We start from the raw sequence: 22338 nt of genomic DNA on the forward strand, positions 1-22338 counted from the left end.
TTGCATATGAGTGACGATGCTAAGGAACCCAGTTAGATTCTAAGCGACCGCTTCCAGACTGGCTGAGCTTATGAGCTTGAGTACAGCGCAGCTAATCTGAGTTGGAAAGTAATGACACGTTTCTCTTGCTGAGCTTTCCAGTACATACAAGTAACCTTGGCAAATGATGGAAAGCCTGTGGTCCAACCCAAACACAGCTAAGGCAATCTGATCTGACCTTGCCTAGTTAAAACTTTTCTATACTGGCAAGTCTGTAGCACCTAACTTTAGAAACAATCCCAAACCAAGACTGTGGATAGAAACATCTCCAAACTACAGAATAGCACGTGTTTGGAGCTAAATACTGTTATTGTCCCTATATTCTATTATGGCCCAAATGAAAATGGGTATTTGCCTCCTTTCCTTTCTCCATCATGTCTTTTAATAGTCTCGACTACTCACTTAAACTCCGAATCATGTATGGTATCTTTCAGAATTTGGGAGCATTTCTCCTAAAAAAAACCCACCATGCAGTAGAGTCTCAAAGAGGGTATGTGTCACTTAGCAGTTGCTCTGTGTCCAAGAAAACAAAGATGAAGTCCTGGAAGGGAGGTGACTAGCTGAGGAGCCACAGGGCGTACAGAAGCAGAGTGCAGAACATTGGGAAACAAAACCAGGAATTTTCAGGTGAAGAAATGGAGAAGTGTGCAAAGGAGGGAAAAAAAAGCGAGGCGGGGGAATTCAGTAGAAATTCAGAGAAAAACAAGGGAAGAATGAAGAAAGGGACATCATGTTTTTGGGTGTACATCTCTGAAAAAATACACAAATGATAGAAGAGAAAATCCTTTAATGACCCTAACACTTCCAGTGATTTTCCGTGAGTGCATTAAGGAAAACTGTAAGTTGCAAAAAATCACTTTAGAAAGCCATTTCTTGTTTCAATGTTGGTTATAGAAATACCAGAAATAGAATGGAAATGCTAGGCTGCTCATTCAGACACCAGCACCCAGACTGGTGTCTTTGCTGGCTCTGAATTCTGGAAAAAAACTAAGGGGCATTCTCTAAATATAGCCTACATATCTTACATGCTCAGCTCAAGGCTGTTTAAGATGTGCTTTCACCATCTGCTTAGCTGGTACACTTTTTTTGGCCTTTGCATTGTTCTGAAGAGAGAAGAAAATGATAAGCATGAAGAGAGAATGCTCAGTTATCACCTAATTTTATGCATTTGCAATACCTTTTGTGCAGATTGTCATTCAGCTGTCATCACCAGCTGAAAGCAGTGGCTTTGATGATGATGACATGGAATCGGGTGATAATGGATTTCCAGGGGATGCTGATGAGGGAGATGTTGCTTTCTCAAGCTCGCCTGAAATAGCGGTATGTTACTCTCAGGTTTGTGCCTGACAATAGAGAAATGCCTATCGTAATAGGCACTTCACATAAATTATATTAATTGTATAGCTAGCAATTGATTTGTCTTTTAACACGTCTTCTCACTTCTAGTTCTTGTGACCCTGTTGAAGATTTGCACTAAGTAGATGCAACATGGGTGGGCCCCTATTTTAGACTCCGAATTTGTCCTTATCCAGCTACTGCTCCTGACTCAGGATGTTATTGTGTTGTTTTTTTTCATTTCAGTTTAATTGCACGCTGCACCAGCCAGAGGATGACAGAGGCATGTTCTGGCCTCCTGAACCACGCATCGCCAATGTGACCTTCAACATGGAGCTGTACAAAACAGATCTGTTCCTTGCTCCCTCCCAAGGACTCTTCTCTGTTGCTGAGAATGGGCCAGTATATGTAGAGGTAACAAACTGAAAAAGGCTTTCAAACTAAAGGAAACATTTTGCAAGGCTGTGCAACTGAGCCAAATCTGGTTTTGTCCATTGAGAGGTCTTGTTGTGCGGTTGCTTTAGGCAGACAGGTAGGTACTTCGGTGACTGTAGAGAACAGAAACTGTGGGGTAAGAAGCAGGACAATGTTTTGAGTCAAAACCAAAGGGTTCCTGCAGAATAGATGAATTTAACTGCAAGGTAAATTGGTCATTCTTGCCAAATCTGCTTTTCTGTGCAGAACTTAAAGGTGGTCTCTCAGCTCTTGCTCTGAACTGGCATTTCCTGATGAAGACTTCAGGGTTGATTTTATTGGGTAATATGGCTGAACCTCATCTGAAAGATGTAGACATGCAAAAAATTATTACAAGTGTCTGTCTTCCATATGCTAGTGTTCTCGGGTTACAAAGTTAGCGTAGATTCTGATCTCTCTCCGATCCGCTTACAAACACCAGTTACAATCCTTTTGAATGCTATCACACGAGAGATCTAACAGCTTTACATAAATAAGACCAGCAAAGTCAACAGCCAGATACACTTGACTTCAGGTGCATTTTGGACCTGGTAATATTTCCATGTGTTGCTAAGTTGCTTATGAAATCTGGAGAATTTCAAACCAATACAGTTAGTATTTCTAAAGTCACGTGAATAGAATTTTGCATTTTTCAAGTAACAGTAGGCATTAATAAATACAACATTGGCAATGAAGTGGTATCGCCAGTTTATAGATGAGTAAATCAGGAGTGGTGAGCTGTGGGCTTATAAGACTGGGAAAATGAGTTTATTGACTGAAGCAGTACTGTGCCATGTTTGCCTTGCCCAAGTTAGTTCCTCTTTGTGAGCCCACGTTACACATGGTAAGCATAGTGGCCCATTTGACATTGGTGCAGTTTTCTTCATTATTTCAGTGTGTTGTGTCTCTTCCTCATTCTCTACCTGGTGAAAAGTACTTAAGACAGTTGAAGCAAAAAAAGAAGCGTGTCACGCTGAGTTAAGAATATGTTTATAAGACACATTGTTTTTTTCATTTGGATAAAACCAGCTGCTTCCTTCAGCGATCTGGGATGAATCCCCCTGGCTCCGAGCCCTCTGGATTTATCTGGTTCTGGAGCTGTTTATTCAGATGGATGTTCTGATTTCTTCATCACCTGTCCTGGCAGAAGCCTTTGTTTTCTGTTTCTCTTTCTTGCACCATGGAAAATCTGTATCAGTTTTGAACTTCTGTGACTCCATTTTTAGCTGACAGTTTTTTGGGGTTTTTTTTTTTCATTTTTGTTTCTGTTTTGCTTTTGTTGTTAACAAATATATTTGAGGGTTTTTGGTCAATAAATTGCTTAGGTCATAATCTGTAAGAACTCTTTATCTCCCTTTTCCTTCTCTGCTAAAAATGGTTTTTTGTATTGGAATCTTTTGGCTTTTTTTTTTTTTCTTTGTTCTCTGCTGTCATTTTGTCATATTTTGGGCTCACCTTTCTCCAGTAGTTCTCTTCTTTCCTTGAGATACCATTCATCCTTTTATTTACCTGATGGTGTTTCATGATGCTGTAGTATGCCTGTCCTCCGTGCTGTAATTGCTTTTTTAGCTAGTTTACACCATCAGCTTGTTTACCTGTCGGTGTCTTGACTTTCATTCATCAGTCTTTATTTCTGTTCTTTTTAGAAGATGGTCTTTCTTGCTTAGATGCTTCAGCATATCCCTTCATCTCTAATTTGATTGCTGCTCACATAAGGGAGAGGAAGAAATGAGAAACGCCTTTATTCACTGCGCAACTCATAGCATCCAAAAATTTCTGTATAGACCACAGGAAAATTTGGCAGGCTCTTCCTTAAATATACATGCAGCACATATGGATTAAGTACACATTTAAGGCACATTTCTTCTAAGAAGGAAATTATTTCTTGTGGAACTGTTTTCATCAGGCAGTGTTAATGGTTAGGCACAACGCTTCTGTTGTTTATTAAGAGCAACACGCTTTGTTTGTTACAAATTCCGTTTAAATTTTTTTCTTAATTATTCTGTAGCATTTGTTGTCTGTATTCCAGTCCAACTGAACAACATCAGTGCCCTGGAAGCTTGCAGTCTTAATTATTTTTCATAAAAGAATATGAATTTCAGACTTACAATAAACTAAAAGGATCATTTCACAAGAAATTATGGCTTTTTAGGAGGCTTCTCTGCTCCCCCAGTCTAGGAATGCCACCCACACATCAGACCATGACCTCCTCTCTGCCTCTGCATTCCTCTCCTGGCTGGGGGTGGGTTCTCTGTTGTGTCTGTTGCTTTTATTTTTTCTTTTCTTTTTCATTAAAGTTTCAAACAGATACAAAGACATGGAATTAGTAATTGACTTTCATACAGCTCTATTATGGCCTGTGTATCTAAGGGAAGGAGCACCATCTCAGGTGGCAGTCTGAATCATTAACTATGTGTCTGATCTGGACTGGGTTTTTCATCTGCTTTTGGAAAGATAAGGCATTGCTGTATTTATGCACAGTTATGCTATTAAACAGCTGCTGGTTTTGAAATAACAGATTTTCTGTCTCTCAGTTTGACAGTCTACCCTTAATGTTTAGCCTTCAAAATAGTTCAGATTGGAAGTGGCACTGGAAAACTGCTTAAAAAATTTTTGAAAATGTTAATGAAATGTGAACTAAAAATGTCATTTCTGAGATCTTACCATCTCTTTCTTTTTAACGCAGGTGTCTGTGACTAAAGCTGACAGATCCTTGGGCTTTGCCATTCAAACATGCTTTGTTTCCCCATTTTCAAATCCAGATAGAATGTCTGACTACACCATTATAGAAAACATTTGTCCTAAAGATGAATCTGTTAAATTCTACAGCATTGAGAAGGTGAACTTTCCGATACCACATGCACAGAAAGACAAAAAAAGATTTAGCTTTGTTTTTAAACCAATGTTCAACATCTCACTGCTCTTTCTTCACTGCGAGTTGACTTTGTGTACAAATAAAGACAAAGATGCTCAAGGACTGCCAAAGGTAAGTAATTTATTAAAGTATAAACTTCTAATTTAGGTAAAAATGTGATTTTTTTTCATCTGAACTTTGAAGTGAATAAACAGTTTTCTATGGAATCGATGTAGTGAACGTGATATCTCTAGGCTCAAAACTTTTAATAGGTAAGAGTTATGATGCTATGCATTTTGACTGCATAATTTACAGTTTCTGTTTAAATTTCATTAGATGGTTATATGGGATAAATATAAATTGCTTTTTATTACACAAGTGGTTCAGATTTATCTTTGCTACCCACATCACATCCATATCCAAACTGCAAACAATGTTAGCTTTAGTTTCCAAAGACATGCATCGTATTAGATAATATTGCAATCTGATTGTTACAAAAGAGAATTGCCAAATTTTGCTTTATATCTAATGGAAATGGCTGTAAATTAGTTGTTCAAGAATGTGTTCTAAGAATTTGGAATTTATTTTCACTTTGGGGTTTATGCACATCCCCCTTAAAATGTTTTTTTTTTTGTTTTTTTGGTTTTTTGATCAACAATGACAAATCATCTTAAAAAAACCAACACATGTGTTGGTGGCTACAGTTTTGGCTACTGGATTTTTTAAAACACATTTATCCTAAAATAAAATAATTGCTACCATTTAGTTTCAATTGTGACAAGGCAAAGGTTGCGTCCTGAAGCACAGCTAAATATTACCTTTGCCAGTACATTACAGAGGGGTTGTTTGGAGTTTCTCCTCTTTTTTTGGTAAATAATATAGGATAAAACTGATGATGAGGCAACTGTGCAGCTGGCACAGCTGTCCTGGCAGACGGGTCACTCTCTGACCTCACACACTCGTTTTTCCACTCGCAGTGCATTCCTCCTGATGAAGCTTGCACCTCTCTCAATGTGAATATGATCTTGGCCATGATGCACAACAAGAAAACCTTCACCAAGCCCCTTGTTGTAATAACACATGAAGGAAAACCAGAAGGTATGAAAACGAGCTTGAACTGTTTAATAAAACTTATATATATTATATTGTGTAACGTACAACCGCTTGAAATGAGGGAGTACTCCGAGTATGTGGCGTTGTATAATCTTGTGGTGATACTGTGTTTGTAAGATGTTATTTGTTTAGACATTTCCCTGGCAGCAATCATCATGGCAGTTCATTACCCTTTTTTAACTGTCTTTATTGATCTCTGGACATGTAGTTTTGCCAGGCATTGAGAAAGGAATACCATACTAGACAATAATACGGGTTTCAGAAGTATGAATATAGCAGTAGCACTTCCAGCAACTTCTTGTTGCCCAGAGATCAAAGGCAGTGCTCTGCTCCCTGCTGTATCATTTCTTTATTGTGCTTGTAAATATATATATTTAGGAATAACAGCAATGGAATTGGTATGTATTGAGGACACTAAAGCCTGATAAGTTTGTTAAGCAAAAGGGTGGCCACTGGAGAGACAGTCATTAGACTGTTAAACTATTAAGAGCAACAGATGAGATGCACAAAGGTATTTTAGCTCCACTGTGGTGGGACTTGTTTGATTATGTAATCTTTATGGAAAAAAAACGTGTGTGTGGCTAGTAACTGTTTTTTCTTAGTGAATTCTTCTGACAACAGCATCAGTCGTGTTTTGATGCATTCATAGAAGAAAACATGTGCATTATCTTTTCTTTTTGTATTAGCATGGGAGTTTAATCAGAAGCTTCAGTGGCTTCATCTGCTCATCAAAATCTTCCAATTGTGTCCAAAGGCTGTTTGACCTTTGGAATGCTTTTTCGGGAGTATCAAAAGGATGGGGATCAGAAGTCCTCTAACCTCTCATACAGTGCGTGCTTTTTAGTCTTTGAACAATTTAAAGCACCGTACAGTATTGCTAGGGGACATAAGCAACAACTGTTTCTGTTTAACTCTGCAAGTCAGCTCATGTTTAGTTTTGGGTTTTTTTTACAAATTTGTTAATAAAGATCAAATCCACTATGAATTAAAGGCAAGTATTTGATCTGTCGGCGTGGTACAATTAAAACTGTGCTTTGGGCCTGATTCTGCACTCTTTGCAAAGCTCTCATTTTTTTTCAGTGGTTACTCTGTTGGGAATGAGTAAATCCTGCAACTGAAGTTCAGCTTTCAATAAACAGACTTGTACTCGGAGCTCTCTTGCCCTTCCGATGTGTGGAGCATTGTGCGCAGCTCCTGTCGCGGGCTGCACTCAGAATGTTGTCTTTGTCAGAGGCACAAGGTCTTAGTGTGCAAAGATGAGCTAAATTTATAAAGATTAGTTACAAGACAACACTGTGATAGAGTATTTTGTTGCATTGTGGGTGATTTAGTCTAATTGTGGGATGTTTGGTGGAAATCTCCCCAGCATATCGCAGCTTTTAGACATAATACAAAGTGGCACATTAACAACGTAGCTTTGTTGGTATGCAGTTGTTCTGCAGTGAATCAAGCAGCTCCTTTCTAAAAGCCAAATGCCATTGTTGGCCAATACATGAACCTAAGATTTGGAGAAGAAATTATATCGCATTACTGAACAGGAGAATTTACATCTTGGAGGTCGTGTTCTTCATTTTCTTTCACGTGAACAGGCCAGCTTTCATTGTTGTAAACCATGTTATGCGAGTTACTGTTATTGGATCTGCTCTCCAAGCCAAATGTAGAAATCATGCGCTTGACATTTCAAAAGTCAGAACAAGTTGGTCATTGCAAAGGTGTCATCTTTTTTTCTTCAGACATAAGCTTATGGCTGTCATTGACTGTAATAGAAATCACAACTGTATATCTAAATGAGAATAACTCTTCCTCCCCTCCTAATTTTGTTATTTACAAGCTCAGTTGCCTACGTTATTGCAGTAGATCCCCATGGAAGTGTCTAAAACCTAACTCTATGCCACATTTCTTTCCCTTTGCATTCCTGCATTTCACATACACGCTCTTCCCCCATTTCAGTGAAAGGCATATGGATGGCCATTTAAATGCTAGGAAATATGTGTTCTTCTGTTGAAACGATCTACCAATGTCATTGTTCAGATTTTTGCTAAGTGTGGAACTTTAGATTATTATTTCTACAGCAAAAGGAGACAGGTCATAGAAAGGAGGTCAAGTGAGCAGCTAATAAATGCCTCTGTCCTACAAAGGTATAGAAAATCATGATAATTTCTAAAGGTTAGCTGCTGATGTTTTTAAATTAGATGCTTTTCCTGGACCTCAAGGATTCCCACTGCTTCTGTGTTGCTCTGAGCAAACCACATTAAAATACATGTAAGAACTGGGTGACTGGGGAGAATTGATAATGGGCTACACAGTCTATCATTAATTACCAGACTTTATATTCTCTGTAGAGAGGCCAATGACAGAATAAGCATGGAAAATTCATTCTCCCCTCAGCTCAGAAGGCATTTTCTTGGCACTTGGGATATGCTAGTGGAGCGTTTGAATAATGTGATAGTACCCTTACCCATGTTTGTACTGTTCAATGCTCCTTGGTTTCAGTCCAGCCCTCCTCACAAATCTTACATTCAGTTACGCTTTTGCTGTTATGTGCGCTTGACGACTTTCCAGCTTATTTGTGCATGCACACGCCCCCACACACACACCCCCCTCTATGTTCTCACCTGCTTCCTACTCCTGTTCCACCTGTTTCCTACCATCCTGCCAAGAGTGATCTGGAAGACAACACACTCGTGTGTTGGAACAAGTGACAATAATGCAGTTTAAGAAAAAAATACTTTTTTGGATATTGTTGGCATATGTGTCTCAGAGCCTAATGATCTTATAGGCTATTGCTGGCAGTTTAGTGCTGCCATTTGGGTTCTAGAAGTTAGAAGCATAGTCTCGGTTTAAGAATACTTTAAATAAATAAATATATTTATTTTCAGTATTTTTGAGCCGCTGTGTTTACATAGCAGTTAAACTTTTTTTTTTTTTTCTCAGTTGCTAAAGATACAAAAACAAGTATTGGGACACTGTCTTACCAAATCCTTGTACAGCTGTTGCACTGAACACACTCAGATATGCCAGAATTTAAATGAGATCCCTAGGTTACTGGGCAATCCAGAAGCAAACTCCAGCTAACCAAACAGGTCATCAGGTCTGAAGCCAGAATCTCTGGCTCTTCTGCTTGAGGTGGCATTCTTGGAGAAAGATAAGAGAATCCAGTTAAGAAGGGAAAATTCTTCATTTTTTCGCATATGTTTACTTGTCTCTTTCTGTTACATGCTGATAATGATGATGATATTTGATATTCTTGCCAAGAATAATAGCTTTGATATAATAGCTATGATCTTTTATTTCCTATATATAATTAGAAAACAAAACAAAACAAAAAACCCACCCAACTTCCAAGACAGAATACCAAGTAAGACTCGGGAAAATGTGTGAATCAACACATACTCATGCAATTTGGACAAAGCGGTGTATATCATGCCGTAATATTGACTTTTCCTTAGAGGTGATAGCAGTGTTTGATTTTTTTTTTTTTTTTTTTTTTTTTCCCCCTTGTGATTTAGCATGCTGTTATCTCATGTTTGTGATTAGTGAGTAATCAGATGAATGTAATCACCTTAAAACAGCCTTTGCAATCCGTGGTCTTCAAGAGCTCCACATAGGGATAACCAGAGTTACTGTGGGTCAGACCTGATGACATCTGGGTGGGAAAGGTTGCAGTGTACTTGCCAGCAAAAGAGATGATGCATGAACTATACTGTAGATATGTTCCCCTGAGAAGTGATCAATATATGAATAGAATTTTTCTAAGCTGAGTAAGATTATTGAATTCAGGCTGGTTTTCCTGAAGTTCCTTGTTTGTAAAAATTATAATTAATGTCTTTCTGTCAGATCAGATCCTGAAGGCTGCTTACATAGTTTGTAGGCTGTATGTGGAACTCTGATTAATGTTTTGTGGGTTTTGTGTTTTTTTTTTTTAAATTAGATCCTTCCCTTCCAAAGCCAAATGTGAGACAGCAACGTAAGTGACTCTTAAACCAATCTCTTTTAAGCCTTAAACTTTTGTCTAGAAAGTATTAGATCAATGAAGAAAATTATCTTCAAGCTTTCTGAGAGTGTGTGTGTCTTAAATTCTGGGACAGAACAGAATTCTGACTGTATTGCTGATTGAGAGATTCCCATCGGCATTTAGAGAGAAGGGCTGACCTTTTGTGTATGTGAAAATCAAATTTGGGAAGATATCGAGATTCTCAGCTTTAGCAGGTTCATTTGCTGATGTGTGTGTGTTTTATTTCCCCCTTCTCTGCTGAGGCCACTGCTTCCCAATACTAGGGTTTTAGCAGCAATGCCATCTTATGGAGCTCCTGTGTCCTACTCCAAGCCTCACTCCTACCCTGCACTGCAGCTGGCCAGTTACTTTGGCACCAGCAGTTACAGGTCATGGTGTAGATGAGATTACTGACTTGATACAGATTAATTTCTTTGGGTTTTTTGTTGTCTTGGCATAGTGAATTAACCAGGGTCAATTACTGATCCACGAAGGGAAGAAAAGGAGAGAAGCAGGACTAGAAGACAATAGTAAACAGGAAGGTGAAGATGATTTGTAGCCAAAACCAAGAATGAATGGAGAAAAGGGAAGATGAGAAGAGGAAGTGCAAAGAAGGTTTTTTCCTCTACACCTGTCCCTGTGTCTTGGGGACTAAATTTGCTCAAAATAGCAAGGGGAATGAGAAATTATGCTCCTGCCACTTCAGTCTCCATGTGACTTTTTCCTCTCCACTAAGTTTCCTCCTAAGAGGAAAGGACACTGGCTAGTGCCTTGTGGAAAAAATAGTTGAGTTTAGGAGAGTCTTTTCAGTTTGTATCTAAAATGACCAGATGTGTCCAAAGGAATCAGAAATAGTCTCATAGAAGAAATGGGAGAAAAACCTAAGCCACTCTCTGTCAGGTGTTGCATGTGCAGACTTGCTCGCAGGCACCCAGAAATGGGTCCTGAAGGCCCTTGCCAACGGGAACTGCTGGAGAAGACATTTGTCAAAAGGGGAAAAGGGGAATGGCCCTTCGGATCTCAGGAGCTGTTGGGCTGGGGGATGTTCGTAGGGACATCTGCTGGATGCAGGAATGTGTAAAGTGAGGGTGTTGGTTGTGTTTTGAGAACTGAAATTCCACTGAAGGATACTACAAAGATCCAGTCAGCTCATTTCCTGGCCAGCTTAGTCAGTAAAATGTTATTCACTGGGCTAAGCCATTTTGTGCACTGGGAGACATTAAAAATACTGAAACTAGAATTCAATTTTGTAAGAAGAAATTTCCCCAAATGATTGCTAAAAGAGTGATTTGGTTGGTTGGTTGGGGTTTTTTTAAGTATTTCTAATCACCAAAAAGAAAAACACAAAAGCTGAAAGTTTCTCTGTTTGGATGGTTAACGTTGGGGGGCAATACATCCAGGAACCAGATGCTGTTACCCTTGAAATGGTACTGCAAAAGGGCCTCTCCCCTAGAAAGTGATTTGTGTGTGTGTGTGGTTCTATTTTTGTGTTCTGGAATTAATTTCAGTTATTGAAAGCATTGCCAAATGTGAAAAACAATTGTTTCTATTTATGTTTTCGCTGACTTTTTGCTGGCATCTCTTCCCTCTTAACAGCAGTTCCGTTCTCCACCTAGATTTCAGACTGAACTTGCGGGAGATGTAGGGGAAAGTTTGCTTGAATGTTAACGCATTTAAATGAAAAGCATCTTTTGCCAAAAATCTCAGCCTTTTTAAAAGACATTTTTAAGATAAATGGATATTTAATTGAAAGCGAGTTATTAACAGCCAACTGAAAATGCTTAATTTTTGCAACGTTTTCCAGATTTGGGTGTGCTGAGCTGGGGTTTTGCTTTGTGATGTGGAACAGTTGCTTGGACTGAAGCCAGTCTCTGAAAGCATCACTTTTATTTCCTTGATGCAAATCTGCTAGTGTGTTCCTTAAAATGGTGCTTAATTAACTCTGAATTTTTAAAAAACTTTTCCATGAAAGTGTAAGGGTGAATTTTCGTAAAGCAGTATTTGCAACTGAAAGTAAAAAGTCCTTATTGTGTGTGTTTACCTTTGTAGCTGTGTTCTATGGTCTGGACACGCTGACTGTCGTGGGCATTGCCTTTGCAGCATTTGTAATTGGAGCCCTGCTAACAGGAGCACTCTGGTTTATCTACTCTCACACAGGTAAGTATGAGCGCTCTTACAGACCTTGGTGCAAATCATGCCACAGGAAATGCAGTGTGGTCTGAACTCTTGCAAGGTGGGAGGAAAGGGGAGGGGGTCAGTTGTCCTGGACTTTTTTTTCCTCACTCTCTGTTCTTGCTAGGGTGTTTTCCAGCAACTCCTCCCATGAGCCCGTTGGTGCGTATCAGCAGATTGATACCCGCCCTTCCCTAAAGGGAGGTGTTATGTGTGATGAACATGATTTAAAATTTGCTAAAATAATTTTAAATGCGAATCTTGAAAACTCAGCTGGGACATGAGTGAAACTGAGTATTCCTGGCTTGTGCATTATCATTAGTAGCATCTCTGTATTTCAAATTTAGTTAACGTTTCAGTTAATGGATCCCTTTTGGTGCCCATACTCCTTTTTTAAAAATTTTCTGCAGTTTCTAAATTAGGCTGATGTGGCTGCGAATGTGATGTGATCGGTACAAGGAGTGGGCCAAATGCCTAAAAGAATGCTTTATTTACATGGACATATTCTGAATATAACGTTTCTTGGGCCTTGATTACATAGAATTTTTTGATTACATAGAATTTTTGCCCCAATTATTTATTCCTCCATTCTTTAATTGTGACATTAAATTGGTAGAAGTCATATGTAATCTCACTTAATTGTGTCCAACCAAATAACCAGGAGTGTGCCTGAATTGGTGCCGCCTTTAGGCATAGGTAATTTTTCAGTATCTCCTCAGAATTTTTTTCCACACTAAACTAAGTTAGCAGAAATCCGAGACTGTATTGGAAGAAGAGGGAGTTTTGGGAGCTTGCTGTTGCATGTAATCTGCAAGGTGGTACAGACAAAGACTGGACACTGATGGGGCCTTGATTTGCAGCATCTGACCTTGGCTGCTTGTGGATTATGGGATATCTCAAGATCCCTACAGCATGATGGACTCCCAGCTATTTCCACTTTTGACCTCGCAAGACCCTACGAAGATCTCTGGGAGGTGGGGAGAATGTGAGGTCAATTACTCCAAACCTGTGCAGCTCTGGAGTACTGGAATGCTCCCATAGCCCACTGCAGGGGTTTTTTGGCATCTAAAATTTCATGGAAGCTATTTAGCAGTGAGAATCCAGCCCTGTCGCGTCAGAGCTTCTGTAAATATTAAGACCCGGGAGCTTTAGTTAATTTGGGGGGGGAAGTGGTTTTTTTCCAGTTGGCAGTACAACAGCTTTGTATAAGCAGTTTAATACTTCTCAATGCATCAGCTGTGCATGAAGGTTGTTTGGAATTGAGGCAAATGTGGAAAATTTAAAGGTTGTGATAACAGGTATAAATAGTATAATTCTGCCTCATATACTACTGAAACATTGTGGAAGAAAAGTAAGTGCAATTTCAATGAGTAAATGTGTAAGTTAAGAAGGTAATTTCCAAATATGTAGCCTCTATTAACAAAAAATTAAAACAGTTGTTAAGTTAATATCGTTAGTCCTGCATCTGTGGAAGTTCAATCTCTCTTTGTATGCTGAACCATCTATAGACACGTGTTGTGTGTCTCTAGTCAAGGAACACTGGGAAGCCAACATGATAAATCCTTCAGCCACAACAGGACTTGGACCAATCCCATTAAAAGAATTACATTAACAAAGTACATCAGTCGTAGTGACCATGTCTAAGTAGTGGAGAGGGCAGCAGAGTGCAGTGAATGCTCTGGCAGGGGCAGTCTCTTAGAGGACAACTGCTGTGGCAGACAAGATAATCCAGCTGCAGTGGAAATATTTTAGAGCTGGCTGCAGACTTTTATTAAAATAGGGAGAAAAAAAAAAAAGATAATCTACACAGTGGCTGTCTTTTGCCATTAGAGAATTCATGCATTGCTGAATAGTGTTCTGAAGTACCATATTTTGTTGCAAGTAGCCCTGGGTTTCTAACACATGATGTAGACCAAAGGTTGGAAAATACGAGTTTGCTCTAAAACTGTGTTTTGGTGATACTCAGAGCATGGACACAAGCTACTGCTGGTGGAGAATGGCAACTTGGGATGTGTGAAGTAAGGTATTTTTGTTGCTGTTGTGCTATATGCAATACAGCAAAAGGCCACCTTTTTGCCAGTAATAAGGTTTGCCGATACGCTTTTATCAGTATGTTTCTACTGGCAGACTTGTTCTAGCATGGAGAAGGCTTTACATGAATGAGCTCTCTTGTTCATCTTGATAGGCCATTAACATTAAAACCTCAAACAATTGATAGTAGAAAAGAACTACAAAATAAGTAGAATTTCATCTCCAAGTATTGAACAAGGATTGTTGAATTTTTTTCATGTAGGGCTTTTGCTGATTCCAGTCATGAAAAGCATGCCAAAGCATCAAAATTGTACTTTAGAATACTCTAAATTCTCTGAAAAAATTCAACATGGAGTACAGATGTCCTAAGATACACAGGTAGTAGGGGAAGAGAGAGGAGAAGCTAGGATTATAGCAGAGGAGGAATTTTAGCTGACTTTTCTGCAAAAGTACTCCATACCTTTGATCCTTTCTGAAGTCAGTTAAAGGATGTGAAAGGTGGCTGAAAGCTTTCCACAGCAGTGTTGGTCCTGCCTGGAGGGGACCCAAGAACAACGGGAAAGTAGCAGACATTTGCCACAATTAACCCAGTTTACCTGGGTGTCTTACAAAGAAGCAAAAATTTTGCAGTGTGTGTGGGTACAGAAACCCTTCAAAATTTAACCATAGAAGTATCTATCAATGTAATATGTCTTAATAGGGATAACTGACTATGTTTAGGAAGGGACATGCACAAGTCTGATTAGTTAATGAGACTGGTTTAGCAGAGAACATCAGTTGCTTCATTCTCTTAGAAAGCGTGCTTTCCTTCTCCCAGCAGTGTTGCAAGTTAAGAGGATAAAATGTTCCAAAATCTGAGCAGTTAAAAGCGTCCCTCCTCCCCCACTTCTCCCTTTTTTATGGGATCTGATTTAAAATAAACTGACATAGCAACCAATTATATTTGGCAAATGGAGATAGAAAAGCAAACATTCAGACTTCCTGGACAGGGAGTACAACTGGCAGCTTTCCTAAGTGTGAATAATAAAGTGCATGTTGTCGCATTCAGATGGGGTAGAAGCTTGTTTACTGTCAATAGATGAGACATGTCCATTTTGAGCAGTTCTGGTTCAGTAACATGAGGTACATGAAGCTGTTTACACAAAAAAGACAGATGGGGAACACCTCTTCAGTGATAGTTTACATTTCTTTACGTCCTTTTCATGAATATTCTTTAAAAAAACCTCCACTACAGATTAGCTAGGTGTTGAGGAAATAAAATGCAGGAAAAACCAGCCAGTCCAGATGTAGTTGCTAGACTGTGTTCATAACATCACTGCGATTCGGATTTTTTTTCCCTGAGGACATTGAGAATTTGTTATTGTTACACCAGGACCACTTGTTGATCAGAGCTGCTGATTGTGCTCTAGAAATGAGGTGCTGCAGAGGCAATTGTGTTACAGCGGAGGGAAGGGGGCTCCCATCCCAAAGCGAAGGGAAGGTGCCTCCCAAGACGCTTTCCAGAGGAGCCGGGAGGAGTAGAGAGAGCTGTCGGGCTCGCCCGGGGACTCCGGCACTGCGGTTGTCGCTCTGCCATAAAATAAAAACAACATGTGTTTAGCTTATAAATGAATTTCTGGGTAAATGCATACAGATTGTATTGACATGCTGAGGCTGACGCAAAGCCGTGTGTGATCGTGCGGTTTGTAAAATGGGTGACGGCGGAGCTGCGAGGAGAGCCGGCGGGAGGGCGCGGGGGCCGGGGGCCCCGCTGGGGGAGCGCAGCGCCCGCCGTTCCCCTGCGCGGCTGCGGCGGCTTCGCCGTGCGCTGCCGGGGTAGGGCTTCGCGGCTGGCTGGTTTCTGAGAAACTTTTGTCTTCGCTTGTTTTGTTTTAATGGAAGGGGGTTAGCTTATCACGGCCTTCATAAATATATCCTGTAGCACAAAAGGAAGGAAGACTTGTACACAAACAACTGCAGGAGAAGGGAGCGAGTTGGGAGGGGAAGGCATCCAAACAAGGCTTAGGAAAGCTTTTACGGCACCATGACACAGACATTGATTTGATACACTTTATTCTGATGGGCTGCAAAGCCACTTCCAGTGCAAGTTACAGCTGAAACTCGGTTTATTTGCAGACGGCTGGGGGTAGACTCTGACCTGCTGCGTGTGAGCAGAAATCCACTGCTCGTGGACGAGCTGCGTACTTATTTCTTACACTGGGAAAAAGAGACTCAAAATCTGCTCACAAGAGTAAATGCTGGACCGAGTGCTGAATTCAAGAGTGAGATCCTCACCCTCTTTTTAAATATTTCATTGGCCTCCTGGGTGAAGTGGTTTAGTGGCTTTTTTTAGTTTGTTGCTTTTCTGTCCTGTCCCGTCCCTTCTTTCCTCCCCATTCCTAGACCAGTGGGGTGTAAGGCAAGAGCTGTGCGTCGTGGGGCCTTACGTGCATTCACAGCTGTGGCTGCAGCGTGAGCTAGCAGCGAGCCTGCTGGTTTCCATTACGAAGAGCACTTGCAACCTCTGCTGTGAGAAACCCTCAGATCTCCTTTGTTTGTAGCAGACCTCTGAATGCTGAGCAGCCTGTGGCAGGACATTTTTTGGCCCGAGACGCAAAGCGTTAAAGGCACACTTCCTCCGTGGCCGCATTCCCGAGGAGCTCGGGCTCTGGCAGCTGGGCAGCAGCACACAGGGCATGGGGATGTGCCAGAGCAGCTCCTGTAGGAGGAAGCTGGCTCGTCCCTGCTCTGTAACCCTCTGGATGCAGGCTGTGCCTCCAGCCTTCAGCCTGTCGCTGAAGCAGCAATCACTGGGGACAAATCCTGAGCAGGGAAGAAAAATTGGACTCTGCAGACCTGGCCCATGGCGTCAGGTTTCAGATAACCTAGGGCAAGGTGAAGCAGGGAGATCTGCATCACTATGAACTCATAAGGCAGGAGATGTACCAGCCTTTGATTTTTCCCAGTCGTTCCTACCCGTGATCCAGCAAAACACTTCCGTCTTGCTCCTTTGCTGGGAAAGCAGCCGTGCTGGTGCTGGCTGCCGTGGTTGGTCTGCAGCTCAAGCAGCAGCAGTCTGTCCGTGTTACTGTGCTGAGATCACAGGTTTGCATCCTGAGAGAGGAGTTCAAGGAAGGGGGCAGCTGCAGTGTACGTTATACAAACTTAGTCTTGCCGTCTGTTTTGAAGAGCCTATTTTGTAATATTGCTAGGGTTGCAAATTTGAGCACTGTAACTTAAAAAATGCCACAGTTACCGTTTCCTACATGGCCTCATTATGATCTTTTGGGTATAATGGCGCAATTTTTACTTCCATGCTAGTTGAGAGCTGGATTTTTTCCATAGGATCCCAGCCACAGGTGCAGAAGGGGTGTGAGGAGAACAGACAAAAATCTAGTGTTTATCAGGAGCCGTAAATCTGGCTTTAACTCCTAGCGCTTGTTTGGCAATCCAAATAACAAAGGGCTTTTAATTTATCATCAGTAAATAATTAACAAGAAATGGTGAGACTTGTTCTCGCTACAGGTTAGAAGTGCTACATGTACTGTGGTAGCTATAGGGGAGCTTCCTGCAAGTTATATTTGGAGCAACTCAAGTCAAGCTTGCAGGGTAGCCTGTTGTTTTTCTACACGAAGAAAACCGGCCACGTCTCAGGATATGTGGCATCCAGCTGATTGAAGAACATTGTCTTCAGCTCCACTTTTAGTAAATATGCTGCTCTATAAACTGGCATTAAAACTAAAGCCTACGTTTCATTGGCCTTTTTCCATGAAACAGCAAAGCTATAAAGTGGTCTGAGTCACGTAACGTGGACTCATTTGAGTGACAGCTGACAACAGAAGATGGACGGTGTCTATCTTGGCAGTTTACACCACCTGCTTTTAAAATGCTTAAGAAAACAGCAGTATTATTTTCCCCATATGCATAGCAATGCTAAGGTGCCGAAGTCTCGCAACATTTTCAACAGTACTCTGTTTGAGGTCTGTCACCCCAGATATTCATTGCATGGAAATACAAACCACCAGAAGAGGAAGACTGGGAAGGAATGGATTATTGTTTTCTATGACAACTAACATTTTCAATTTCCCTTGTCCCGACCCCACTTTTTCTCTCCTTTCCCTCAGGGGAAACAGCAGGAAGACAGCAGGTCCCTACGTCCCCGCCAGCCTCTGAGAACAGCAGTGCAGCGCACAGCATTGGCAGCACACAGAGCACCCCCTGCTCTAGCAGCAGTGCAACCTAACTCCAGGGGGAACACAGCTGAGGAGCAACATAGGAGTGCATCAGTTCAAAGGACTGTGCGTGGACATCAGCTTTTTGAAGTTAAGAGGATTGGTTTGGTTGCTTTTGAAAAAAGGAGGAGGAATTTTTCTACAGGAAAAAAAAAAAAAAAAGACTGATTTTCTTTTGGGGAAGCCACTGTGTGTGTGAGTGTGTATATGTGCACACAATGCATGGGTAAACACAGCCTGTTGGATCTTCTATAGCATGTTATGCTACATGTGACAAAGCTACTAATTTTACAGTACTGCAACCTGTTCTAGGGGTCCATGGGCCCTCAATGTGAAACCTATGCCAGTTTGGAAAAATGCTGCTTTGTCTATATGACTTTTTTCTTTCCCTAAACCTTCTCATTGACACAAGGTATTCGTTAAGGGAATTGAACAAGATAAGCAGAACAAAGATGATCTTAGGTCAAAGGATTTCTATTTGTCTAAGCAAGAAAGCCTCGAGGTCAGGTCTCTTTGGTTAATAATGTTTTATTACTTCAGCTATGTTTAGCCACTTTTGAGTAACCTTCGTTTTGTTAAGCTTACAGCTACAGCATCTCATTTGCTTTCCTGTTGTGTTTGCAGCTTCAGGTTTCTTCCAGGTATTTTTGTTTTAATATGCATTGATTAGCTAATGGGAGAAGAGCACACTCTAACATTCCCTTTCTTCTTCTCTGGGCCAAAGCTCTTTAATGAGTTTGTTTTTTTTTAATCTACTATACCAAATACAGGCACACACAAATGTTAAGACAAGTAATGGTCTTATGCACTAACATAGATGTGTGTGTACCGTTAATGGCAATGTCTTTATGCAAATAGATGTGTACCTAAGTATACAGAACTTAACTTACCACTTTAACAATGGGGAAATGAGCTCAGTGTTCCTTCCATACGTAAAATATATAATGCATATATATATATAAAAGAAAAAAAAACCAACCCCAACTGTCTCTTAAGTTTATAATAGGTAGATAGAGGAGATGAAAAAGGTAATTTAGTTCTAATCCTTTAGCTAGCCCAAATTCGCTTTGAAATAAGAGATGGTTTTGAGGGCACAAAGAATGTACAGTAGAGCCTGTTGTTTGTGCAGAATACTGCCTATCAAAATGAAGCTATTCTCTTAAGATAGTTGTGCAGTTGTTTGTGTCAGACTGTTGTATGAACATTGCAATTGGATGGTCCCAAAGTAGTGTCGGAATATGGAAATGGCAGAAAGGTACTAATTGTCACAGTATTTTTTTTAGTGTCGTTGCCATATCTTGACCTTCAAATCGATGCCAAATGAAAAGAAGGACACTTTTAATCTGTAATTGTTTGACTGTTAAGTTGCCACTTTGTAATTGTAATGTGTTCTACTGATCCTTCTCCTTTGAGGAAAAATGAGCATTGTTTTCCTCTAAAAATGAGATGAGTAACTTTCATTAATTTTAGCAAAGGTTACCTGTGTTCTGCAAGAGGAGAAGGGAATTCATTACACTAGAGTGATAGTCTGCTCTGAAGTCTGAGCTGCAGGTTTCTTTTGCTGATTCTACACTTGTGCCTTGCTGATGCCAGGATGGTCAAAGTGCAAGATATGCAATAGATGTAAGTGCCCAGGATCAGGTGGAATATTACTCACTTTAAATCAAATCTGTTACTAATCCTGCAAACATTTGTGCATATGAGTAACTACACGCATGCTCCTTGCTAGTACAAGCACATGCTCAACTCTACACCTTATGGCTATTCTCAGAGTCCATGCATATTATCAGTGTATAGAGTTATACATACGAAAAGTGTTTTATGTTATCAGGCCAATGAGTAGTCCTGGTAACATTGACAGAATTGTCATTTAAGTGTAGTTATCCCCATGCGTAAGGGTATGCAGGATTGTCTTTGTTACGAGGTGTTGGGAGGATGAATGTGCTACCTGTGTGGTTGAAAAGAAAGCGCTTTGCCTAACCTTCAGCAGAATGTATTGTATAAGCATATTCTATGTGTAAAGTCTTTAAAGATGTCTTCAAAGAAGACTAGAGTCTTTAAGTTCAATCATAGCTATATTTTACTACATTAAAATTCTGTATAAAGATATATTTAAATGTTTTAGATAAATGTAAGTTACTCTATATGAAATGTTTAATTTCAGTTACTGTGAAATTTACGTATTTTGTAAATTCTTTTCCCTGTTTTAACCCTTTCCTTCCTCAGATATTTTATTAAGTAGTTTCTTATAGGAGGTTTTAGATTTGGTTGTTGGGATGGACAGGTTGAAAACTTTTATGTAAAATAGATAATTGTATATTTTTGAGAGAAACATGCTGCATTATCAATGTTTTTTATCAAAAATTTACTCTAATTTTAAAATAATTTACAGATTTATATTTACAGTTGGATAAACCAAAAATATATAAAGATCAAAGATTCGATTTGTTGACTTGTATTTGAAATACAGTTTAAATTAACTGAACTTGGGGTACTCAGCTATTTAATTCAGAAATTTTAATCAATCTGAATTAATTGTCTGTTGGAGGTTACCAAAACTACATGTAATTACTTAGCAGACGGAACAGCCATTTCTGCTTCAATAGAGAGAGAGAACCAAACCTGGGCATTCCCAGTTAATAGCTTTATTACAAAAATGTATAGTACTTTCCAGCAGCTGTTAAGCTGCCTGCAGTTCAGAGTACTGATATACCTATAAGCTCTACTTTTATAGCAGCCATTCGTCTCTACTGCAAGTTTCTGTGTGTGGTGTGGCAAGCTTCTGAATGTGTAACCACAAAGCCACTGGTTCCCACCTCTGTGAAACATGGTCTTGCCACGCTGGACTTCACGTGGCAGATACCCGTGGGGTGTGGAAGGCCAGTGAGACACTCCTGTCCCGGTGGAGGGCTTTAAAGCAGGGCTTCGGAGGGACAGACTCAGTGGTAAATTTCAGCGTGATGGAATCGACTGCGAAGGAACTTCTTATATAAGAATGGGAGGATTGGGCTTAAGAGGGACGCCTTCTGTCTGTAAAAGCTATTAGTAATGTACTTAAACTCCAAAGCAGACTGCTCGTTGTGTCGTGCATCGTCTAATCACTAACTCTAACCTTTTTCAGCATTTGGTTTTGGACATTACTATATCCATGTTTCAAGAAGTCAGATCTTTCTGTGTTAGGCTATTTTTGTAGCATTTTCCACGTGGAAATGGATTTTGCAAAATGTCTGTAGATGCCGATGATTGTAACCTTCCCCCTGCCCTTTTCTAACCATTTCTCTCCTGTATGTACTGTTCTTTCTGTTATGTATATCTACCTCATGCTTCACAAGAAGACTGTACTGTTGGTTGTGCTGACAGCCCTTCATGTGAGGTGACTGTCCTGCCCTGTTGTTGTTTGTCATTTGTGGGGTTGTTCATAGCATTATCAGATCTTTGCTGCCAGTTCCAAACACAATATTCTCACCTTTGAACAAATAAGGACATTTTTTTTAAGATCCGAATGCCAGATGTTTTTTTAAATCAAACAATGGGAGAAATTTACTTGCTAATACCTGTGGCCAGTCTGAACACCCCATTTGTATTTCATATTACATTCAGTATTTCAGAGACTTGTGGAAATGCATAGTTGTACAGTTTTGATAACCACAGTGTCATGTCATCGTAGTCTCTTGTGCGTAATAAAGTATATATCAATTTATTAATAAATGATGCTGTGATTCATTTATTTGAAGTTGTACAGAGCCAGCAGCAGTAGATCGAGTTCTGTGTCACTGCCATGTCCTCATGTCCCCTAAATGGCAGTGGGAATTGTGTGTGTTAAGGCAGGATTTGCTTTTGTGTGACCACCTCCATTTTCTCCTTTCTGTTTTCTTTTATCCATTGGCTTTCATTGGCTTCTTGGAGAAACCAGTAGCTAAATTCAGTTAAATGCTGCTGTTCTTCACTCTAATTTGAAGTCCAAAGCTCTGACCCTGCAGGCATTTAGTTGTTGCCTGTCAAGACACAGCCTCAGTCCCGTCCTGCACAAATCCTGGCTTGAGCACAGTCAAGCCTAAGGCTCTGCTGTTAGTCCTCTGGCTGAAGCAGCAGAGCTCCCTTGGGCTGTTGTACCCTTGACTGCAAGTACACTGGAG

The 22338-nt window shown here is 40.2% G+C and overlaps 1 protein-coding gene across 4 annotated transcripts in view; it reads left to right on the top strand.

Annotated features, from left to right (window-relative positions):
• Positions 1-21910, top strand: part of TGFBR3 (transforming growth factor beta receptor 3) — a 125382-nt gene extending 103472 nt beyond the window's left edge. For 3 of the 4 annotated variants that reach the window (XM_030032390.2, XM_030032392.1, XM_030032391.1), the window contains exons 11-17: positions 1228-1359; positions 1621-1788; positions 4514-4813; positions 5659-5779; positions 9726-9761; positions 11838-11945; positions 18095-21910. In XM_030032390.2, the coding sequence (XP_029888250.1) occupies positions 1228-1359; positions 1621-1788; positions 4514-4813; positions 5659-5779; positions 9726-9761; positions 11838-11945; positions 18095-18213 (984 nt within the window). In that variant the 3' untranslated portion in view covers positions 18214-21910. The remainder of the gene's footprint in view (positions 1-1227; positions 1360-1620; positions 1789-4513; positions 4814-5658; positions 5780-9725; positions 9762-11837; positions 11946-18094) is intronic. The other variant, XM_030032393.1, reaches the window with a different exon arrangement.
• Positions 21911-22338: the final 428 nt, after the last annotated feature.

The sequence above is a fragment of the Aquila chrysaetos genome, chromosome 12 (assembly GCF_900496995.4).
Source record: "Aquila chrysaetos chrysaetos chromosome 12, bAquChr1.4, whole genome shotgun sequence".
In the NCBI taxonomy this organism is placed as follows: Eukaryota; Metazoa; Chordata; class Aves; order Accipitriformes; family Accipitridae; genus Aquila; species Aquila chrysaetos.